We start from the raw sequence: 25,754 nt of genomic DNA on the forward strand, positions 1-25,754 counted from the left end.
AATATATGGAATAGGATCCCAGTTACGGCAACCAGTCCGGTACCCACAAATGTAGTTCTTAAAAAAAATATATAATTTTTATTTAAAATGGTGTAGTTTTATTATTACACAAGTTCTGTAACTGAATGTAGATTTATTTGAATGGGTAGGCTTTCTAGCTTGAATTTCTGTAAAAATTTTGATTGATTTAAATGTAATCTGGCGTCGGTACATAGAGTAAATTGCCTAAATTCTAGCCTTTTTTCTACCCCGGAAGTAGACCGACCTACCCTGTTGTCAATCAAAACAAAATTGTGCAACGGAATGCCGGTCATGAGGCACTGAGATTGCACTTAGAAACTTCGAAACAAATGCCTAACGTGAAACAGAAGTCCCAAGGTGGCTATCAAAATTATTTATTGGACAGCACCCCGTTTATTTACTATGATTTTCAATGCGTTTCAATGGGGGAAATAACTGGGTCCCCGTTCCTGTCAGAGGGCATATTTTGAACACTTCAATCTGTAATTGTAAGCTTATTTGTGGAGTTACATAGATGAAATTTGGCCAGCAACTTCAAACTTTAATAAGGAAAACAATGGTGTAATTATTTTTAAAATTTGAATTAAACTTTTTAAATTAAATTGAAATTTAAATTTATGAAATTTTTAAAAAGTTTGTTTTTCAATTTAAAGTTTCAAAAGGGGTTACAGTAAGGTCATTTTGATGGTATTATGTATTCATACACTTGTAAGTTAAAATGGAGGGATTTTTCGAAAAATATCAGCAAAGAATATTAGAAAAGAGCCACCTGGCAAGAAATAACAAATTCTTATATGGGATCAGGGGACAACAAAAGATGGAAAATATGGGCTTATTTCTTTCCAGTATCCTATTTCTGGGACCTGGAAAAAGAAAAAAGCCCATAGATTCAGTTTTATGGTTTTTAATTAGTTTTTGATAAGTTTTAAAAATTAAATAAAACACTTTATGCCATTTTATGTGTCATAAAAGTTTGTGTGGGAATGCGGCTCACATTACTGAAGAGCCGCATCACATAAATAACGACAGATAATTTTGTAAACTCAGAAAATTTTGCCAGGGGCTCTCCAATTTTAAAGATTTGGGCCTGGATTTTTTTTGAAGATATATAAGGGGTAGGGCTATAGCTTATATAAACAATTTTAACTGAATGTACAACAATTTTAGACTCCTTTTTAAAGATTTTGGTGGTCCTTAAAAGGACCGTTAATTTTGTCTGTATCTTTTTCAGCAGTAGATGAATGCAGCTATATCTTCCTTGATTTTGGAACTTTTGAAGAACAGCTTCTGGTATGTATATTCTTCTTAGCAGGTATTACTCTACCATATGAATGATCGTCCATTATGCTTTTACAAATGCAGCATCAAGTTTTGGATCAGGTTGCCCTTTTTTATATCTATCTGTACGTTTACTTCGATCCTTTTCTTCCACATGAACCTTAGTCTTCTGTCCGGTGCGTTGTAAATTTTTCTTTTTCCTTTCTGGAGTATTTTGGTTTACTTTGTTCCGTTCACACTCCCTTTACATCTGGTCGAAGTGTTTTAATGAACCTTTTGAGATTTTAAAACCAATACATTCTGCTTTTTGTCACAAGGAATAAGCTGTACCATTATTCAAAGTGTGAATTATTGATGATGCCCTCCCTCCCTTCAAATTTCTAGAAAAGTTCATATTCTTTGGTAATGAAACACTTAGTGCTCTGTTAACAGATTCACCTTTTTGAGTGTTATGATTAAATTTCATTTTCATTAATGCTTCTTCGCTAAGTTTCATTTTTTAAAAGTTCCTGCATTATTAACTTGTCTTTATTATCCATATTCAGGTTGGTTAACTTGTTTGGACCCAAGTACATGGATCTCCTATGAGCCACCAACAGTTTGAGTGTCCACCACCACACACGTATGAACTAGTGGGACATTTAGAGCAGTCACAAGTATAACAACGCACAGTAGCATTAAGCACTCAGGCAGATCCAGGATTTCCCTCGACATTTGTTAAACTGTAGGAGGTGCCGTCTTGATTGGTTTTAGCTACAAGTGAGAACTTCTCTGCATCTAGCCTTTTCCATTGTATATTAAATGAACTTAGCTGACTGTTTGAAGACTAGTCTCATGATTTATACCCTTGTTATGGGGTATGCTTCTTTGCATATGTAATTCTTATAAGATTTTTTTTTTAATTAAAAAAATAATTATAATAAATTTTTTTCAGCAGAATTTCTTTTTTACCTAGATTTCCATATCAAAAATGAATTTATCTACCATGTGCAATTTACAGAATGTAAATATCTTTTAAAATAAAAAAGTTTTGCTGATTTTAAGCATATTTTCTTCATGAATTTATGATTTTATCCGATCAATTTTCTGGTATTTTAGATGTCATAGATAAGGATCAATAACACTGTAACTGTTGGATCAAATCTATTGAAACTTTGCACAATAACTACTGAGATGTATATCTATATTTTTAAAGTGCAGTTTAAAGTCTGGAAAAAAAATTAAAGTCTGACAGGAATAGGATCCCAGTTACGGCAACCACTCCGGTACCCACGAATGTAGTTCTTAAAAAAATATATAACTTTTATTTAAAATGGTGTAGTTTTATTATTACACAAGTTCTGTAACTGAATGTAGATTTATTTGAATGGGTAGGCTTTCTAGCTTGAATTTCTGTAAAAATTTTGATTGATTTAAATGTAATCTGGCGTCGGTACATAGAGTAAATTGCCTAAATTCTAGCCTTTTTTCTACCCCGGAAGTAGACCGACCTACCCTGTTGTCAATCAAAACAAAATTGTGCAACGGAATGCCGGTCATGAGGCACTGAGATTGCACTTAGAAACTTCGAAACAAATGCCTAACGTGAAACAGAAGTCCCAAGGTGGCTATCAAAATTATTTATTGGACAGCACCCCATTTATTTACTATGATTTTCAATGCGTTTCAATGGGGGAAATAACTGGGTCCCCGTTCCATATACCTTTGATCTACCTTAAATGGCAAATAAATTCCACAACTTCCGGTTCAAAACGTGTGAAACAATTCCGGAAAATATTCCACTACAGCTGAGCGAGAGAGTGCGCGTTTTGCAGTTAAAAAAGCTGTTAAAATTACGGTGTTAATTAATTTCAAAATTCCCTTCACGTTTGTCACAAAAGATTTAATTTTATGTTTAGATAACTCCAATTACAAACTAACGATTTCGCCGGACATTTTGACCTCCTTGTAGATCTTGTCTTGCTGGTAATTTTTGCTATTAAAAGTTACCTATCTACTTAATAATTCAATATAATAGGCAAACATTGAAAGTAGTAAAATTTGTCATATTAAGGCGATATCTCCTATAAGAAATCATTTGACCGTTTTGACGGAGATTCACTTGTTGTCGAGTATCAAGTTGCGAGTTGTGAGAATCGAGTTGCGATCGAGCTACGAAAGTCGAGTTGCGAGTTACGAAAGTCAAGTTGCGAGTTAAGAAAGTCGAGTTTCGAGTTAAGAAAGTCGAGTTGCGAGTTAAGAAATTCGAGTTGCGAGTTAAGAAAGTCAAGTTGCGAGTTACAAAAGTCGAATTGGGTAAACTTGAATGTGGAAAAGAAACTATTTTAACTATTTGGTGTAACTGTTTAACATTTTAGAATGATGATTGCTTATAAAATTGTATACAGTATTGTTGATTATTTTTGTTGTTTGGACTTCATCTGAGTCTCTTGTAAAAATAAAATGGATTGCTTTTAAAATCACTACGTATGGTATTTTATGAAGAGGCAGATATCCTTTTGAAATACAGCGTTAATCATTATTAAATTTCATAGCTAGCACTGTCATATTAATCGTAAAGGGAGATAGCAACAAACTATAATAGTACATATATGTAAAAGGCCCCTTCTGCAGATTTCGTTTAGAGTGGGCTTTTTGGGGCAGCTGCAGAGCCGGGCAATATTCGTTAGGGACCGCAAAATTTATGACACTCAAAATTGTGGACGTTAAAATTATATATGTCGAGACCTACATTGGCTAGAGATGAAGGGGAAATGATGGGCGTGCATAAAACCAGTTTAAACCCGCCGCATGTTTGTGTCTGACCTAGGTCAGGAACCTTTAGCCTTTGTTACTCTGTTATATTTTTCAATTTTGGTTCATCTTTATATTTAGGAGCATAGAATGGTGTCCATATTCTTGATCTAATGAACATTGTGTTTCGGGGACTGCTCGGGGTTCCCTCTAGGTGTGTGATTTCTCGCTGTGTTGAAGACTCAATGACCTTTGGTTGAATTGTATATTTTGGTTGGGTTGCTGTCTCTTTGACTAATTCCCCGTTTTTATTCTTTAGTCTATACATCTAGCTGTCAAAGATACTATTGTAAAAACTACATTTGCACCATTTTATAGGTAAGATTTAATTGGAAAGTTTAAAATGTTTATTGCTCCATCGTGAATAAGAATTTTTTTAAGTATTCCTCCTGGGTATTGGGTAACTTATAAAACTGAGTCACTTAGGTTTAAAATTATATAGTGTTCACATGTTTGAGATTGTCAATTAGGAGTTAGTAAAACGGTTTCCGTTAAGTTTCCAAGAATTTAATTTGGATTGTTTCACATTTTTCATGTTTGGGCCGTTTATAGCAGACTACAAAGCATGGATTTTGAAGGCCATACGGTTGTCTATGGTGGCTTTAATCCACTTCATTTGACCTTGATAGTGCCTCATTGCCAATCATACACATCTCCTTATTTTTATATAGTAGAAATGATTCTGTAGCGTTCTAGGACCACACATATATAGGCAGTTATCCAGTGTAAATTAGTACGTCTGACCTGTTGCTTTCAAGTCTCGTGTTAGAACAAACTTTTGGTTTAACTATTGTGTATAGTGCTTTCTTTTAGTTTTTATGATGTCGTTAATTTATAACAGAACTGAGCTTTAACATTATTAGTGGTTACGATGACCTATTCTGGAAATATGCTTTATTATGCAATAAAAACTATGCTTTAAAGTTATTATTAAAATTATCTTTTGAATAAAACTATTTTTATACTATTTACCTGTACTTATATTTTGTACCTGTATTATTGGCGTAAATGATTTTTTTTTTATTTTGGCGCAAATTGACTGAATACTTATAGTATCTGCGAAATACACTTGAAAAGTAAACACTGATCACTGAACCATGAAAATGAGGTCAAGGTCAGATGACAACTGCCAGTTGGGAGGTGCACACCTTACAATCATTCCATATATCAAACATAGAAGACCTATTACTTATAGTATCTGCGATATGGACTTGACCACAAAAACATAACTTTCTTCACTGATCCATGAAATGGTCAACGTCAATTAAAAACCGTGTGACAGGCATGGGGACGTTGCAGGATACGCACATACCAAATATAGTTATCATTTTACTTATAAGGGAGAAATTAATATAGCAGGTCCAAAAGGCTCAATAATTACAAATGGACTATCTATGGGTTCTTTATAGTGATTTTATTAACACTGACTGCATATTATTAAACCCTATAACATATATAACAATAATTAATACACATTACATAGACAACACATAACAACATAAAACAGACTTATAGACAAAGGGGAATAAGTCAAATATATTCCAATGCTATTACTTCTCTTATATTAAAATGAAATGCACAAATAACGTCTCATAATCATGTGCTCTAAAGTATTATAAATAAGCATAAGCACTAGCAATCTCAATCTTAATGTTCTGACAAATTACATATAAACACTATAACACTATACAGTTAAAAAATAGATAAGACAATCACAAACTAAAACTTGTAACACATTCCTTACCATATACTAAATACTAAAGAGTGAAAATCATAGCTGTATCAAATATAATAAGCAAAGAACTAAATATATGACTAAAACTATATTAACTAATACTAATCATATTTGATTACCAATCAATCAAATATGACTCTGGCACATTAACATAACAAAAAATCTTAACTTTTTTTTCAAGTAGTCATTTAACCATGAAAAGAGGCCAAGGCCATTGGACATATGACTGACGGAAAGTTCGTAAGATACTTAAGGCCTCTTTATACAAAGTATGAAGCACCCAGGTCTTCTACCTTCCGAAATACTAAGCTTTTATATAAAGTCAAGAGCTAACGTCGCCGCCGCCACCGGATCACTAACCCTAAATTTTCTGCGACAGAAGACGCAGGTGAGACTAGACTTATCAACATTTTACAAACCAAAAATCGAGGTAAAATCAAGGTGCCCCCGAAAGGCAAAACATAAAGTACTCCACACGGGACACCTACCGTTTGGCTTATGAAGGAATGTATTCCGTGATGAGTTATCCGATGGTATCACATTTGGACACTGAGGTTTAAGGCAATTTAGTATTTGGAGACAGTTTTTCCTACGTTTTATCTTAAATTATGCCACTGGAAACCCTTTATAGTTCAAAACCTTTCATGTAGACAGCAACCCTTAATCCGGAGTTATGTATTTTACCATAAAAGAAAGGCGGAACATACCTAAAAGAGGATTAAAAACTGTCTGATCAAAGACAAATTTACAAACCCATGTCCAAATTAAACCACGAAAAAATACAAGACAAACCACCGTTCACATATGCAACATCACAAACCCATCATTCAATGTCTGATTTAATTGCTTTGGAAGGATAAGTATATTTGGTTCACCATGTGGAAAGAATCGTGTTGCTCATGATTTAAAAATTGATAATGCATCTTTTATTGTTCCATATTCGGGAAAAAGGATGATACTATGGTAATAACACCGTGTTATTCAAGCTTTTGGCTATTCATTCGAATTTCAAGATATCTCAAATAAAAATTGCGGTTTTTATCCAACGCAATCATAGGTTTGAACGTTGTTTTCAATTTAGACTTGTTTATATTTTTTCGTTTGGGCTTGTATTATATTTGCCTTCAGGTTTATATGATCCGTTCATCCTATTTTGACTCCTCAAAATTCAAGAGTCTATCCTAAATTGAGGTAAATTGTATGGCTTTCCAAATACCGTTTCGATTCCTAACATCACTGAAGAGACATAAATTGTCGAAATCCGGTTATGGTGTACATAAACTTTTGCACCTTTTGGTTGCGGTATATCATCTTTTCCGCAAGTTTATTGTTTTCTGTTTATATTTTTTGTTCAACCTGTTAGTCAAATGCGTTTTGTTAAAATATACTTTTTCACTTTTTTGGTCTTTTGGAAAATGTTTGTGCTGTATTTAGACCCCTCTAACAAGAAATTTGTTTTGCATGCACACGTATAAAAATTGCGGTTTTTATCCAACGCAATCATAGGTTTGAACGTTGTTTTCAATTTAGACTTATATATATATATAGAATAAGAATATTTATTATTCCAATCAAGGGCTCTTGATGGGAAGCATTACATGTACACATAAAACAATACATCATGTTTTGTAACAGAAAAACATTTATTTGATACGTTGAAACGAAATATTATTCTAAATAAGTATAATACATTTAATTCAGACAAGACAGGACCTAAACTATAAAATCATTACAATTATCATTGTTATTACATATATTCATTTACATTTCGTCTAACATCTAGACATGTAATAATATAGTTCCCTAAATATTTAAGTACAGACAAATTTTCATTAGTAAACTAACTGACTTGATAAAAAAGTAAAGCTTTACTTCCAAATTATGAATATTCAGCTTTTCATAAATTTAATGTATGGATGAATACAAGCATTCAATATTATTAGTGAACATGATTTTGTTACACATATAGGTATCATATAGTAAACCATCTTTCATATTTTTTTTATTCTAAACCGATATTTCATAATTGATTATACAACTTAAAAATATAAAGGGAATCTACCAAGCTCTCCTAGCACAGCTATAAAGTTAGAAGACTTTTTGTTTAACCAAAAATATACTTCATATATTTTAAATTGGATTCATCTAAAAAATCGTTCATAAAAAGGTGCTGTACTAAATATTTACTTTCTTTCTGGCATGCTGCAGAGCTAGTTTTGAGCATTCCTGAAACTTCACTGCCATACATTAAAATGGGTTTTATTGTATGGTCATATATATGTAATAGAGTGAAATACTTGGATTGAAAGATGATGAAGTTCGCAATTTGAATACAGCATTTAGTGATTTTTTCCTTTCCTTGCTTAAAAAGTCCACTAGATATAAATTTTAAACCAAGGTACTTATAATTGTTAATACCGCAGTCCCACTAGGCCACGATCGCACTACGATCTGTGAAAAAAATGAAAATTTTGACGATCGTAGGTCGTAGTAGAAGCGTAGTGAGAGCGCAGTTAGGTCGTGGTGATCGCAAAGGTCTCTGTGCCATCGTAGCGACAGCGAAGCGAAAGCGCGATTCTAGTCGGGAAGACTGCGCTACGATCTCACAGCGACTTTACTACGACTTCACTGCGACCATCACTTTCTTACTGCGACCCAAACACGCTTCCACTACGACTATACCACGTTTATACTCCGCTGTTCGAGACCATAGTACGATTTTAGCACGCCCATGCCGTCCTTATCACGCTGTTCTTACGACCCGACTACATTCATACTACGATCATCATGCTCATTGTAATATAAAATTTATAAAAGCTCTCCAGCTTGTTTGTCTGTATGTTATTTGGACCTCTTGTCCTTTATCTCCAACGGCTCATATGGACTGCAGTATCTAGGAAACAGAATGTCACAATTTAACTTTTAATTGTTGCGTCGTTAGCAACTATTGTTTCTAAAAATGGCGACGTCCATATCTCTTCAAAATGAACAAACATTAATTGCAAATGAAACTATTGCAAAAGATTATTCATTAAATAAACAAAGATCTCTTTAAAAAAAACTTGATGCAACCCAAAATGAGCATTTTCTATACAATCTAACATGGTAGGGGCGGATCCAGGAATTTGGAAAGGGGGGGCGAAGTTTTTAAAAAATTTTTGGGACCTTTTTTGTGCAAAAAAATATAAAATGAGTGTAAAATGCACTTTTTTAACGGTTCCTGGCGTGGGGCATGTATATTCTATAGTTGCTGTAAAGTGTAAGGGTTGGACATTTTTTATGCTGTATTCTCCCTATTGATTGTCTATCATATAAAATGATAGTATGGATCCAAAGCTATGTACTGATATATTTGATGTGGGACTTGTCATTAAAAAATAGACATGGAAAATTCTCGTTTGTTGTATGTTAAGTTAGCATAACCTCACAAATTTCTTGTTGTAAACAAGAAATACGCCGGGCTATTCGATGAAATTTACAATACGACCGACACGAGTTGAAAAAGTCAAACAAGCAATTTTTATCCAAATGTTTGGTTGATATGTTTCAAACAACAAAATTAAGGGAGGTGAGGGGTTCCAAATCAACAAAAGGCTACGAATGAGTCTGAAATGACAACGAATTTATGAATGACGGTCGACAAATGGAGACATAAAGGCCACACTCAGCAGTCAGGTTGCAGTCTGGTCTTGAAAAAAGTATTCAATATATCAGTTCGGCGAAACAGACATTCCGGTCAGACATACAAACCCCGGCCTCAAAAAAATACGCCTGTTTTTTATTCATCATGTTCATTTAATGCTAAATAATTCTGTTGGAAATTTTCGTTTCTAATAGCAAAAAAGTGGACAAGATTATTGTTTTCAATCCAGATACGGCCAGAAATTTTATTTAATGCAAAAATCAGAGTCAGATTTTTTTCTCTCAAATACCTTAGACTGCCTCCTCAAATCAAATGGTTCGTACCTTAGATTTAAAGTCAAATCAAATGGTTCGTACCTTAGACTTTAAATCTATCTAGAGCTTATATACTGACTGGGGATCATTATTCAGTTATCATGTTATTTTTAAATAGGCTGGGGCGTTTGGGGTTAAACATGTTTTCGTAGGTAAATAATATTGCTGTGGATTTTTTTTCATGAGAGTGTAATAATGTATTACTTTGTTTGGTTGAATTGTGAAATAGAATTAAGTCACTACGTTCTTGCTCAATCCTGTGTCGCTTTGAAGGTATCATGGTTGTCATCCTCAGCCTAAGCAATGTGTTACTGTAATTTGAATTTCAAAATGACTGAGTGACGTTTTTTTGACGCACTGGTCAACTCCACCATAGCGAATCACATGACTTTGACATAATCAGTAAATACCAGCGAAAAATATCTTTATAAGTAAAGAATTGTCGCATAAAAATTAAATACACGGGAAATGGCAAAGTTCACGAAGTCTAGTCTGATTAATCATTTTACAAAAAAAAACAAAAAAAAGTCCAAGCAAAAGGGGGGGGGGGGGGGCCGTACGCCCTCTACGCCCCCCTCTGGATCCGCCACTGGGCGGTGGACTTAGAATTTGGTTAAGCGCTTTCTGCTATGAATCATTCAGATGGGCACTAAATACTTTTTATGATAACAAAAGGAAGGAAAATGAAGGAAACATCATATACAAAAAGGTATTTGACAAATCCGAAACAGTCAATGTTGAAGATCAATATAAAATAAAATGTGAAGGATTTGATACACGAGGCTGAAATATAAAACTTAGTTGTTTTTCTATTAATATGTACCATACAACTTCGTCCTTACTAGTAAATGGAAAAAAGTTACTTGTGTTCATCAATGATCATCTTCCAGAAGTACTAAACTGTATGAAAAACTATCAAATTAATGGAAAACCAGTTGATCTGAATATGCTAAATAAATGCATTTATGACGTGATTTCTGTAAACTTTCCGGAACAGAAAAATCATTCAAATTCGACCACGACAAATGAAAAATCATGTGAAAAAATTGAACTTTCGCATGCTAAATCTATTACTTCTATTACATCTAATACATGTACAAATACTGAAAATAATAATATCCATGAAGATAATTCTGAGATTTCAACCGAAAATAATAGTAACATGAATAAAATGCTCCGCAGGGCGCAGCTTGATACGACCGCAGAGGTCGAACCCTGAACAGTTGGGGCAAGAATGGACACTACATTCAAGCTTGATACAGCTCTGAATTTGGATTGTGATTAAATATTTGACACAGCATAGGTTTCTGACACAGAATGAATGTGGTCTAAGAAATTAAAAATTTTAAATTGGACATTCACCTATTATGGTCCAATATCCAAAATCTAAATACATGGTTAGATTCAGCATATCAAAGAACCCCAAGAATTCAATTTTTGATGAAATCAAACAAAGTTTAATTTTGGACCCTTTTGACCTCAATGTGGACAAAGTTGATAACGGGGCCCAAAAATCAAAAATCTAAATACATGGTTAGATTCAGCATATCAAAGAACCCCATATATTCAAATTTTGTTGAAATCAAACCAAGTTTAATTTTGGACCCCGATTTGGACCAACTTGAAAACTGGGCCCATAATCAAAAATCTAAATACATGTTTAGATTCAGCATATCAAAGAACCCTAAAAATTCAATTTTTGTTAAAATCAAACTAAGTTTAATTTTGGACCCTTTGGACCTTAATGTAGACCAATTTGAAAACGGAACCAAAAATTAAGAATCTAAATACACGGTTAGATTCGGCATATCAAAGAACCCCAATAATTCAATTTTTGATGAAATCAAACAAAATTACATTTTGGACCCTTTGGACCTCAATGTGGACCAATTTAAAAACGGGGCCCAAAATCCAAAAACTTAATACACGGTTAGATTCAGCATATTAAAGAACCCCAAGAATTCAAGAATAAAACCCCATTGAAATTGATCAAGAAATAAGCAATTTATACGAAGAATCTTCTTTTGCACAATACTGTGCAATTGAATATTTCTTGCTATTGCGCAATACTGTACAATTGACAATTTCTTCCTATTGCGCAATATTGTGCTATTGGATATTTCTTGCTATTGCGCAATACTGTGCAATTGAAGATTTCTTGCTATTGCGCAATACTGTGCAATTGAAGATTTCTTGCTATTGTGCAATACTGTGCAATTGAAAATTTCTTGCTATTGCACAATACTTATTATATAATAATTTACACATCCTGTTTGGTGTGTATCTCCTACCATATCATTATTATTTGCTTTTAAATATAAATCAGAAATAACCAACTTAAAATGGAAAATTTAAAAGAAAAAAAAAAGGAAAAAAAGAAATAAAAAAAAAAATCCCCCCCCCCCAAATGTTTTGAACCCCCTTATGATTCATCACCCCGAAACTCAATCCCAGCCTTCCCTTTGTGGTATGGTACCTTGCAGTACAATTTCAGAGAGATCCATACACTTGAACACAAGTTATTGTCTGGAAACTAGAAAAATGCTTGTTTTTGGCCCCTTTTTGGCCCCCAATTCCTAAACGTTTCGGGCAATTACCCCCAAACTCAATTCCAGCTTTCCCTTTGTGATATGGAACCTTGTAGTACAATTTCAGAAAGATCCATACACTTACTAGAAGTTACAAAAATGCTTATTTTTGGCCCCTAATTCCTTTACTGTTGGTACCATAACCCCCAAAATCAATCCCAACCTTCCTTTTGTGGTATTGAACCTTGTGGTAAAATTTCATAGAGATCCATTCACTTAAACTAAAGTTAGAGTGCGAAAACCAATGTGTCTTCGGACGACGCCGGACGACGCCAGACGACGACGACGACGACGACGACGCTATCGTCATACCAATATACGACCACAAAAATTTTTTTGCGGTCGTATAAAAAATGGATGAATTTCATAACCATTTTAATCTTCAACAACAAATTTGCACTGCAACACGTATTTGTGACAAATCAGAAACTCTTATTGATCATATTTACACTACTAATCCTGAAAATATTGCTCATTGTCATGTTCCTTCATATGCTTTAAGTGACCACTACCCTGTATGCTTAAATAGAAAAATCAATATAAAGGTAAAGAATGAAAATCATATCGAAATAAAGTATAGGTGTTTCAAAAACTTTAATGAGGATGCCTTTTGTGCAAACTTACATCAAACCCCTTTTCATATTGTTGAAATGGAAGAAGATATTGATATTTATATTCTGTCGACAAATGGTATGAACTTTTTATTCAAGTTATTAACAAGCACGCACCAATGAAAACTAAAAGAGTAAAAACATTTAAACAAGCCGATTGGTTCAGTGAAGAAATTAAAAACTCCATTCAATACAGAAATATGTATCATTCAAAAAAAGATTGGGTAAACTTTAAAAAGTGGCGTAATAAAACAACGTCGTTAATATTTAATGCAAAAAAGGAATATTATCAAAACGCTATATCTAGTTTCAAAAATAGTAAAGAACTTTGGAATCCCATTAAAGAGTTAAATCCAAAAATGGATAATATTTTTCCACCTAAAATGCAGTATGAAAATCAAACTGTTTATAACCCCAAAGATATTGTTAATACACTAAATGTTCATTTTTCTTCCGTAGCTGAAAAACTTATTGGAAATAATACTTCAGATATGGATTTTTCTAAGCTACAAACTTTTACTAGTACAAAATTAAAGGAAACTGAAATTTTTAAATTAAAACTCATTTCTGTTGGAGAGGTGTGTTCACAACTAAAACACCTTAATATTAATAAATCCGCAGGTTTAGATGGAATTGGTCCAAAACTTTTAAAGCTAAGTGCAGAGATAATATCGCCATCACTAACTTTTCTAATAAACAAAAGTATAACGTCGAATCGTTTTCCGCAAAAATTTAAACTTGCAAGAGTAACTGCTATACATAAAGGAGGACCAACAGATATTCCCTCCAATTATCGTCCAATTTCTATTTTAAATACCATATCTAAAGTTTTTGAGAGACATGTATGTACACAGTTATATGCATTCTTAAATAATAAAAAAATGTTGCATATCGCTCAGTCAGGTTTCAGGCAAGGTCATTCATGTCAAACAGCGCTGACTAAACTAATTAATGAATGGTTAAAATATTTAGACAATGGAGAAATAGTTGGTACTGTGTTTTTAGATTTCAGTAAGGCTTTAGACCTTATTAACCATGCCATACTTTTAGAAAAGTTAAAATTTTATCATATCGGAGAACATTCGATAGATTGGATAAAATCATATTTGTCTGAGAGACAACAAGAAGTTCAATACGCTAACATTAAATCTGATAAATCGTTTGTAAAATATGGATTGCCTCAAGGTTCTATTTTAGGTCCTCTGTTAATTTTAATTTATATAAATGATTTACCACTTCATGTTAAACAATCCGACATGGATTTATATGCTGATGATTCAACATTGCATTTTCATAATAAAAACATTGAAAAAATAAACAGCATATTGCAAAATGATTTAAATGCTATACAATCTTGGTGTAACAATAACAGTATGAAAATTAATGCACAAAAAAACAAAGTGTATGAAATTGGGTTCAAAACAAAAACTTACACAACTGTCAGAATTATGTATTACCGTCAATGAAACATGTATTGAATTACTTGGAATTGACATTGATGAAAATTTAAGCTGGGAGGATCATGTTGATCTTATATGCAAGATTATCTCATCTAAAATATCACTTTTGTTTAAAATTAAAGTATATTTGCCTATACACACAAGGCAACTATTTTATAATGCATATATTCTACCTTATATAGACTATTGTAGTTCAGTTTGGGGAAATTTATTACAAAAAGATTCAGATAGAATCATAAAACTTCAAAAAAGAGTAGCAAGAATTATACTTGAATGCGATATTTCTGTTCCATCTAATCTTATGTTTTCATCTTTAAAATGGCTATCTTTTACAAAAAGAATAAAACACCAACAATCAATTCTAATGTATAAAATTGTAAATGTACTAACACCTGATTACTTAACAATGCTAAATATTAATGATGTGCAACGTTAACACCACAACTTACCATCAGTCTCTAATAATGATCTATTTGTTCCAAGACCAAACACACATTTTTATAAAAAATCTTTTCATTATTCTGCAACAAAGGTATGGAATAATTTATCATTCAAAATAAAAAATTGTCGAAATGTGGAATTATTTAAGAAACATTGTTATAATCATTTTCTTGAAAATTCTATGCAAGTCGAATAATTTGTTTTCTTTCTTTTATTGTAAGAATAAGAAAATTTAATCAAAACTTTACCAATTATTGCCATTTATTGCCATTTGTATGTTTGAATGATTGAATTGTGTATATACTAGTAATATATATTGTATTTTAATGTATGAATCGAATGTATGAATGTTAACTGTATACATGTATTTTGTTTGAGGGCCTCAATGAAAATTAGACTACTTCTAATTGAATAAAGAATTTATTATTATTATGATTATTATTATTATTATTATAACCATTCGTGACACATCTCTGTCATCCCTACTATCGTTCACTAAAGCATCGTCATTTGATCTTGATGGACCAGCAATAAGTTGTGATTCAGGTTGGATTGGTCGGTGCGACATCTCTACTGGATCAGGGTTCGTCACTATCAGATCTCCTTCTGCCTCTACCTCAACCCTTACCCTTACGTAGATTTTGGTTGCATGACTGTGTTGTTTCCGAGAAACTCTACGTATCAACGAGAAATAAAAGGAATGATACAGTATTTATATGGAACACGATGTTGACGTTATTGCTGGGAGCGTAGTAAGATCGCGATATGAACGTGGTATGATCGTAGTATGGTCGTGGTAAGAGCGTGCTATAATCGCAGTAGAAGCGTGGTTAGATCGTGTTGCAATCGGATAAATCGTGGTATTGTCGTAGTGAGGACGTGATGAGCGTAGAAAGATCGTGATAATCGTAGTGAGGTCGCAGAATAAGCGTGATGAGAACGTGGTATAATCAGGCGTAGCGGGATCGTTGAAGAAGCGTAATGAGGACGTAGTAGCAACGTGATTGAAACGAAAATTTTCATTTTCATGCCGCTCATACTGCGATCGTGGTCTAGTGGGACTGTGGTTTAAGACATTCTATTATATCTTTTTCGAAATAAAAATATTCTTTTAAAAGTTTTCCAGGTTTGTAAAAAATAATAACTTTGGTTTTAGATAGATTGACCTCTAAACACCATTTTACAGTACAAAATTTGGATAAACCATCAAGTCGTTTTTGAAGATCTGCCTTTGAACTAGACAAAAAATAACAAGATCATCTGCATACATGAGGCAGTCAATTCAGCGGCCATTTATATCACCAGCATCTGGGGTTTCATGGGTTTCATTAAATGCATCCGGTAAATCATTTATAAAAATCTTGAAAAGGTTGGGATTCAAAATATCCCCTTGCTTTACTCCAATTTGGGAACAAAAATTAGGAATAATCACATTGTCTATTTTAACACATAATTCACTTTTATTGTACATATCTCTCAGGATTGCATGGAAATTACCACCTATATTATGTTTAATAGATAACTAATACTTTAAACCAGAATGAATTACTTTGGCTAACGCTTTTTTTGAAATCAACAAAGAAAGCATACAGTGTCACACCTTTCATACTTGTGTACTTATCCATTTATTTTTTTTAATACAAACATGTGATCCGATGTCCTACTTTTACTTGAAAAACCAATCTGACATGGATTTATTATATTATTTGTTTTTAATTACTTATCTAGCCTTTTGGTTAGTATTGAATTGAACAGTTTTCCTATACACATATCAATTGCAATACCTCTGTAGTTTTCCGGTTTAGATGGACCCTCGTGCTTTAAAAATTGGAAACATATATGCTGATGACCATTTTTTTTTATATATTCCTGTAGAAAATACTTGATTGAAAAGTTTTTGAAGTAATGGAGCCAAAATACTAGCACCACTCTTCAATACTTCATTTGGGATGACATCTAAACCGACTGCCTTGTGATGTGATGTATGAACCAAAAAAAAATTATTAATAAATCCATACGAAATCCCAATGAGCAAACTATTTTTTCCATGATTTTGTAGTATAACGAAATCCGAGTTCTATATTTTAATTAGATTGAATTAATTATCGACACTTGAAAATGATATTTATTCAAAATGTGATTAAATCTTGATATGTTACAAATTCTTAGGGGAATTAGACAGTTCTGTGCGCTTTCCATTGGTCAACGCATTGATCATGGAAAAGTCGTCCGTTTGGTCAGCTTGGTCAGGTAATTTCCCCATAAAATTCAATTTTCATATTTCTCTCTCTCTCTCTCTCTATCAAGTACATGTATTAATAGAAAAACACAGGATATTGGGTATCCATCCATGACGCAAAATCAATACATGTACTTCACAAAAAAAAACACACACACAAAAAGCAAAGGAACAGCGCTTGTATTGCTGTTCTTCATCTCAAAGTCAAGTAGTATCATGGCTGTCATGATGGCATTAAAAAAAGGTTACTTATTTAGATATGTCCTAATCCTAACATCTGATAATTATCAAGGAATATATATCTTCCTACTTTGATATAGTTGTATTGCCATTCGATTTTATTATTTATAGTAGGCCCCAAGTTAAAATCGGCTCTACACGTCTGGATGTACGCTGGATTACTATATATAACAATCGATTTTGCATGCGCCTGCGCAATGCGAATATTGAAAGTACAATACAATAAAAGTTGCAGGAGTTTTTTGTCACAGCAAGTGTCCTTTAAGGGTATAAAACTGTATAGAAAATTAATTAACTCTATTTCTTGAATAACACACAGCATTACACTGGAACTATTTGAATATTAAATATTGGTATTGGTGTTCTAGATGGATGTGTCCGGTGCCTACGCATGCCAATACGAATTTACAGTATAATTTGTGTTCCAGAAAATTGTATTTAATTAAAATTTACATTTGTGGCATTTTACATTAGAACACCGTCATTTGTATTAAATTAAGCCTTTAAACTGAATTAGTATATTCAATATTTATAATTTATCCGGTTGTGTCCGTGTGTCCGGCTACAAAACGCATGTCAACTATTTTTTGCACCGGAACCTTGCCACTAATGCAATCCCAGCCTTCCCTTTGTTATATGGAACCTTGTGGTACAATGTCAGAGAGATCCATACACTTACACACAAGTTATTGTCTGGAAACTAAAAAAATGCTTGTTTTTGACCCCTTTTTGGTCCTTAATTCCTAAACTGTTGGCCCCATAACCCCTAAAATGAATCCCAACCTTCTACTTGTGGTATAATTTCAGAGCAATCGAAATACTTATACACAAGTTATTATCCTGAAACTAGAAAAATGCTTGTTTTGGGCCCCTTTTTGGGCCCCTAATTCCTAAACGGTTGGGACCGTCATACCCAAAATCAATCCCAACCTTTCTTTTGTGGTATTGAACCTTCTTAAAAAATTTCATAGAGATCCATTCACTTAAACTAAAGTTATTGTCCGGAAACAAATGTGTCTTTGGACGACGACGCAGACGCAGACGACGACATCATACGATCCCAAAATTTTTTTGCGGTCGTATAAAAATTAAAAAAATGCAAATAACACTTTATAAATTTTATGTGGTCGATAGTATCAGCAAACAGGACAAAGGACTGAAAAGTGCTCACAAATTACAACTGTAAAGCTGCTGACCAAATATGAAGTGTTTCTGTTCAGGGGAGCAGGGGAAACATGAGAAAAAAAAAAATTAAATTCATACAAAATATAAAAGAATTCATAGTATCGGCATACAGGAAGAAGGTGTCTCACAGATACAAAAAAATGCTTACACTTTATAACTGTCAAGCTGCTGACCAAATGACAAGTCCTGACAGATGGACAAACAATGGATTGAAATATAACCACCAATCCTAGAATCAGGTTATAATGAAGTTATTCTGTTCAGCGTTACTGGAGATAAGTGTGACGAAAATCGTTAAAGACGAAGACGTTAAAGGAACACATCATATATTAGTAAAATAAATGTGTACTTTTTACTTTTAGTAGCCTATTTTCTTATCAGAAATGTAAACATACTCTAGTATCTGCAAAATCTAAATGTGTGTAACAAGGTTTTCAACAAGCACAAAACAGAGGTGAAAGATACCAAAGGAATATTCAAACTCATAAGTCGAAAACGAACAGACAATGCCATGACAAAAACCGAAAAACAACCAAAAGTCAAACAACAGTATATAAAACACAACACAGAAAACTAGAGACTGAGCAACAGAAACCCAACAAAAAGATCTCAGGTCTTCCAGACGGGTTAACAGATCCTGCTCCACATGTGACACGACACCAGTCACATGATACAGTGAACATGTGAAAAGTGCCAGATAAAATACCGTAACTGTTTGTACATGTTAATTTTACAGCCATTAGGTCCGAGTACACAGTTATTTCGTAGTGCATTTCTTTTAGACAATAAATGAAAATAAAAAAAATCCCACCTGCGCTTTCTCAATAATATTTTTACAGTGTGTTGTACTACTTTTGGGACAAATCATATCAAAATTATAGAAAACTTCATCGGCTCTAACTCAAAATATGGACAATTCTATGTTAAGGGGGTCTTGAAATCTTTTGACAGCTTCCGAAGTGCTAATTTTTAACCTTTTTCAGCTGGACCAAATCACTACTTAACTTTACAATTCATGACCCAAATTTTTTTACAGAGTAATTTCATCCCCCTACTTGCTATTTGAGGCATAAAACATGAAGGAATACATTTGGAAGGGGTACTAAAAAAATTGGCAAGCAACACACTGTCCACACTAGGGACTTTATTCGTGGACAACGAAAATCAAAGGACGATAACTGTGTACTCGGACCTAACAGGATAGAAAAATTTGACCAATCTTAATAAAACTTGGTATGACTAAAGCTTAATAAATTATGAGACTGCTGACAAAGTTTCATGGCAATAGGATATATATTATAGACAATATGATAAATTCTATATTCAACTTTGCGTGTTAAATTTTGACGTTTAAATTGAAAAATTTCAACTATCAACATTTGGGGCTTTAAAAATCAAAAAATTGCAAAAAATTACATTTTAAAGGCCTTAATATATGACATATTATCTATTTAAAGCAATAGAATACTCATTTGATTTATCAGACTTATCACAATTATTTAAAAGTCAAATTTATATGAGCCTGTGCCAAAAAATGGAGGTTTTCCAATGAAGGGGGGCCTTACATGAAGATGTATTATTTTCCAGCAATTTTAAATTTGTGGAGTTTTTTGGTTATAAATAATCCTTACATATGTATTAAATGTACTTTAAATGGAAAGAAAAATTACAAATAGCATACCATATTAGTATAAAAGGGTCTTAAGCCAAGTAAGACTGAAAATAATTTAGGGTCAATTTAGGCCGTAGCACATATTTACATTTAAAAATGCATACTGAAGCTATAGGAAATAAAAATTTGTGTCTTTTTTATAATTTCTATACTCAGGTTACATGATACAATAAATCTGAGCATAAAAGGACTTTTGCATTCAACTTTTTTTGCAGACAGTATAGTCTGATACAAAGATTTTTCACTTTTTAGTGAAAAACTTGCATGCAATTTTAGCCTCAGCAGGCTTATATTTGAACCACTTGCTATTTAACATAAGAAAAGAAAGATACTATGTGAAATGAAACAGGTACAAAAGACATTGTGAAGTGCTTTTAATACAAATTTAGTGAAATCTTTATTATGGACTTCAACTTTTATGTACCTAGGTCCTCACATTTAACTTGATCCAAACAGGCCGTTACACGAGGGTCATTTATACAACACATTTTGCACATATTGTCTGAGATAATCTTATTTTCTGTAGATTCAGAGTTCACAAATGAGTAATACAACTGGGTTAAAGCATAGAAACACAAATATTGAAACAGGAAAACCTGTCACATAGAAAGTCAGAATGCCACTTATGCATCAAAATTGAAAAAGCTTTGAAATGCTTATTTTGACCATATAATGCCAAAATGGATAATTTTTGCAGAATTTCTATCAAATAAAAGTTTAAATCCTTTAGTTTCATGCTATCTGACAAATTGATACCATTAAATCATTCAGGGAAGTTGCCAAAGTACAGATTCTATATTTACTGATTTCGCCTCTTAGGTCCGAGTACACAGTTATTTCGTAGTGCATTTCTTTTAGACAATAAATGAAAATAAAAAAAATCCCACCTGCGCTTTCTCAATAATATTTTTACAGTGTGTTGTACTACTTTTGGGACAAATCATATCAAAATTATAGAAAACTTCATCGGCTCTAACTCAAAATATGGACAATTCTATGTTAAGGGGGTCTTGAAATCTTTTGACAGCTTCCGAAGTGCTAATTTTTAACCTTTTTCAGCTGGACCAAATCACTACTTAACTTTACAATTCATGACCCAAATTTTTTTACAGTGTAATTTCATCCCCCTACTTGCTATTTGAGGCATAAAACATGAAGGAATATATTTGGAAGGGGTACTAAAAAAATTGGCAAGCAACACACTGTCCACACTAGGGACTTTATTCGTGGACAACGAAAATCAAAGGACGATAACTGTGTACTCGGACCATTAGCCTGCATGTCACCCATTAACTATCAGTATATATTACAGGTAACAATTTTTGTGTCCCAAATATGTTCTTTTGTTCCTAACATATTTAATTAACCATTAGCATTTGTAACCTATTTTTTTTCTCATTTTTATTATGTCACAACAAACATAACTCTCAATTTCCTTCAAACATTAAAGTAACATTTACCTGAGAGACCCTTTCGGCAAACCTCAGCAGATTCTGGTGCCCTACATCAATTTTAGATATATAATATGGCGAGGTGTGCCAAATGCTAACATAGAAAAGGGACACAACTCTGTCTGCTTGATATGGATATCAGCAGGAATATTCAAAATGAGGAAACTGTGTGATATGTACAAGTTTACTTTGAATGAATTAATGAATGAATGAATTTATTTTCATAAAAGAACCAATGTCCCCCGGGTTGCACATATTTTATCTTTCCAAGGCAATTACAAAATCAATGTTAGATATATAATATGGCGAGGTGTGCCAAATGCTAACATAGAAAAGGGACACAACTCTGTCTGCTTGATATGGATATCAGCGGGAATATTCAAAATGAGGAAACTGTGTGATATGTACAAGTTACTTTGAATGAATTAATGAATGAATGAATTTATTTTCATAAAAGAACCAATGTCCCCCGGGTTGCACATATTTTATCTTTCCATGGCATTTACAAAATAAAATCTTTTTTTGTTCTTTTAAACTTAATAAATATCTTAGAGAAATGAAGGCTTGAGAGCAAATACAATGCAATTTCCAATATACTTAATATTTCCAAGGGCATAACTCTTTTAAAAATAAATGATCAGCACCAATTTTCGAACTTGTCCAAGATATTAGTGATATAAACCTATGATATAAATTTCATAAAAATCTAGCAAGAATTGTACACATGAGAGTGCTAACAATGCAATTTTCAATACAATTAATTTTGCAAAGGGGCACAACTCTTTAAAAATAATTGATCGTCACCAACTTTCGAACTTGTCCGAGACATTGCTGATACATGTATAAACCTATGATATTAAGTCTCATAAAAATCAGGCAAGAATTGTACACATGAGAGCCCTTACAATGTAATTTTTCATATAATTAATATTTCAAATGGGTCTGACTCTTGCAAAAATAATTGATTGGCACCAATTTTCGAAATTGTATGAGACATTGCTGATATAAACCTATGATATAAGTTTCATAAAAATCTGGCAAGAATTGTACACATGAGAGCGCTAACAATGAAATTTCCATATAATGAATATTTCCAAGGGCATAACTCTTTGAACAATAGTTGATGAGCACTGATTTTCAAACTTGTCCGACACGTTGCTGATATTAACCTATGATGTTAGTTTTATAAAAATCTGGCAAGAATTGTACACGTGAGAGCGCTAACAAGACTGGACGGATAGATGCACGGACGGACGCCCAGTATTTCTATGTCTGCCGCAACACGTCGTGCGGGGGACAAATAAACAGCTGCACCATGAGCGCATGATACGCCCGTCACTTTTTCAAAGAATAATGTTCCATAACTCCTCAATGTCATATCAGAAATTTATAAAAAACTAAAGGGAGGTTATTTTAATAGATATAAACCAGTCACCAAAGTTTCATGAAAACTGCTCAAAGCACTTTTGAGTTATTGTCCGAAAACTGGAAAATCCCCCTTTTTTAATGAATAAAACCCCATAACTCGGAAACGTAAAATCCAAAATTTAGATATATCAAAAGGGAACTCACGTCAATAGATATAAATAATTCATCAAAGTTTCATGAAAACTGCAAAAGCACTTTTGAGTTATTGTCAGAAAACTGAAAAATCCCCCCTTTTTTTTAATGAGTAAAACCCCATAACTCCGAAACGTAAAATCTAAAATTTATAAAAATCGAAAGGGAGCTCACGTCAATAGATATAAACAATTCACCAAAGTTTCATGAAAACTGCTTAAAGCATTTTTGAGTTCTTGTCCGAAAACTGGAAAACCCCCCTTTTTTTAATGAATAACACCCCATAACTCTGAAACGTAAAATCTAAAACTTATTAAAATCGAAAGGGAGCTCATGTCAATATATATAAACAATTCACCAAAGTTTCATGCAAATTGGTTCAAGAGTTTTTGAGTTATTGTACGACATGTTGACGACGGACAGACAACAGTATACCATAATAAGTACCGTAAAACGGGCGTATAAAAAGCATATACATGCTATGGCAAAAAATTATTACAAATTTCACATAAAGATAAACAGCAGAGGACAACAAACATGATATAATGTTAATTAATAATATGACATCTCATTTTCCATGCTGCCTTCAGATAATTACATAGATTTGTAGTCAAGAGATTTTAATTGGCAGCTTTTAACTACGGTATTGATCAGGTATATAGATATTTGGCCAAGAAGAGTAGAATTTTTATTAAATTGATTATTCAAATATATTAACAAAATAAACCTCGAATTAGCCGTATTCTACTAATAAATTTGTTATTCTTTTATGTTCTGATTTATTTGTCATGCTCCTATGAAAAAAAGGGGAATTTAGGCACAAATGTTCTTATTTCTTTGGTTCATATTTTGTTTTGTGCACAACAACTGTAAACAATTTCATCCCTGTACTAACCAAACTTTTTTAGTTTTTGTGTTCACGAAGTTCTTGAAGGACAGAGTGAAATTGTACAGCTTCCACATTGATCCCTAAAGAGATGTGTAAGTTACATAGTTTAGGCAATACATGCAATTTGACATTCTTTGTCTAAGTACATTACTCCTTTAATATACAGCATTCATTGTCTGTTTGTTCAGAATCTTGATCCTCTGTTTTAATTTTATTTGCTACATCCTTTAATTGTTCTTTAATCTTAAAAAAGTCTTTGACTTTCTGTACTAAGCCTTTCATTTCTGTAGATTCCACAACTTTAAACTGTCTTGTTGTTAAATTATGCAATGATCCAAATGCTATTGCTACAACGGTGCATGCCAAACAAATGACATTATAGGGCATACTGAAGTCTGGTGTTGGCAGAGATACCAGTAATGTTTCTGTGTGTATTCTTATGAAAAACTCGGAGGATTTGTCTTCAAAACTGAAAAGGATAAGTATGTTTATTATTCATGTCCATCTTAAATGAGTGCTTTTTTCAATATACAATCAAAATGTAATTATATCTATATCACTACATTTCTGTATTTATAACAAGAAAATAACAGCCCATTCTCATAGAAAATAGAATTTATTGTGGTAAAAGAAAATATTTTGTCAAGAATACAATAAACAGCCATCAATAATCATCTTTGATATTTTAAACTGTTAAATACAAACTCCACTTGTGTTGTGTAGCAACATTTCCAAATTCAATTCAAGATTTTAATTGAACGGAAATCTATTCAGGGGTGAACAAAATATATGGATGGATGTACAAACAGGATAGGCATTGTTGGCATAATAAATTATATTCTATGAAAATTCCTAGACTATCTTATTTAAGAATATAACATATAATTTGTCATTTTCAAGGTATTTTGAGCATTTTGGTCAGTTTGAAAAAGCAAAAATTAGAATCAATAAGAAATGTGTCCATACCTTATATCCATTTTTTTCTGCACCAAGGCAGGGAACAAGTATGCATTTTATTTTGGTCTGACATAAACCACAAGCTATGAATTTAAAAACCAATTTATATGAATGTCAGCCTTTTGTCAGGCACTACTGAGAGCAAATAGCACAGATTTGAAATTTAACAAGCATTCTGAGAGTATTGCATGGCAATACATAGTCCCCTACCGGGTAAAAATTCGTTTTACTGGAACAAAATGCTAACTTGTTCTATAACTTGTCATGGTGTAAACAAAAAGGAAATATCATGTCAATATCTTCAAGCATGACAAAAAACAGTGTGGAAAACTGATTATATGAGTGAAAAAAAACATTAGATATGTTTAATAGTTCTCTAAAATTAGATATGATGTATTACAATGTATATCTATTTTCAAATATAATTAATAGTTCCAAATATTTTTTCTTTCATTTGTCACAAACTAATATAGATTTGTAACTTATCTATAAAATGTCAACAACATTTATCTACACAACGTAATGTATTGAAATATATACATTAATAAAAATAGATTATTATCTAATTAAGGGATTTCTCTTCATAAATTTTTTCTTAATATATATATAGCATTCAGAAAATTAGTTTATACTAAATAACAAACAAACCTGCTAAAATATTCTTCAAATAATTTAAC

At 32.6% G+C, this 25,754-nt stretch overlaps 2 protein-coding genes across 2 annotated transcripts in view; both read right to left on the reverse strand.

The window, feature by feature from the left end:
• The window catches only part of LOC127701233 (importin-4-like), a 997,117-nt gene that overhangs the window by 39,053 nt on the left and 932,310 nt on the right, over positions 1 to 25,754 (reverse strand). The gene's annotated exons all lie outside the window — the stretch shown is intronic.
• Positions 23,907 to 25,754, reverse strand: part of LOC127701235 (GPI transamidase component PIG-T-like) — a 242,162-nt gene continuing 240,314 nt past the window's right edge. Inside the window, exon 10 of the mRNA XM_052205060.1 lies at positions 23,907 to 24,589. Coding sequence (XP_052061020.1) covers positions 24,268 to 24,589 — 322 coding nt within the window. The 3' untranslated portion in view covers positions 23,907 to 24,267. The remainder of the gene's footprint in view (positions 24,590 to 25,754) is intronic.

This window comes from Mytilus californianus, unplaced genomic scaffold, assembly GCF_021869535.1.
Source record: "Mytilus californianus isolate M0D057914Y unplaced genomic scaffold, xbMytCali1.0.p SCAF_5, whole genome shotgun sequence".
Taxonomy (NCBI): domain Eukaryota; kingdom Metazoa; phylum Mollusca; class Bivalvia; order Mytilida; family Mytilidae; genus Mytilus; species Mytilus californianus.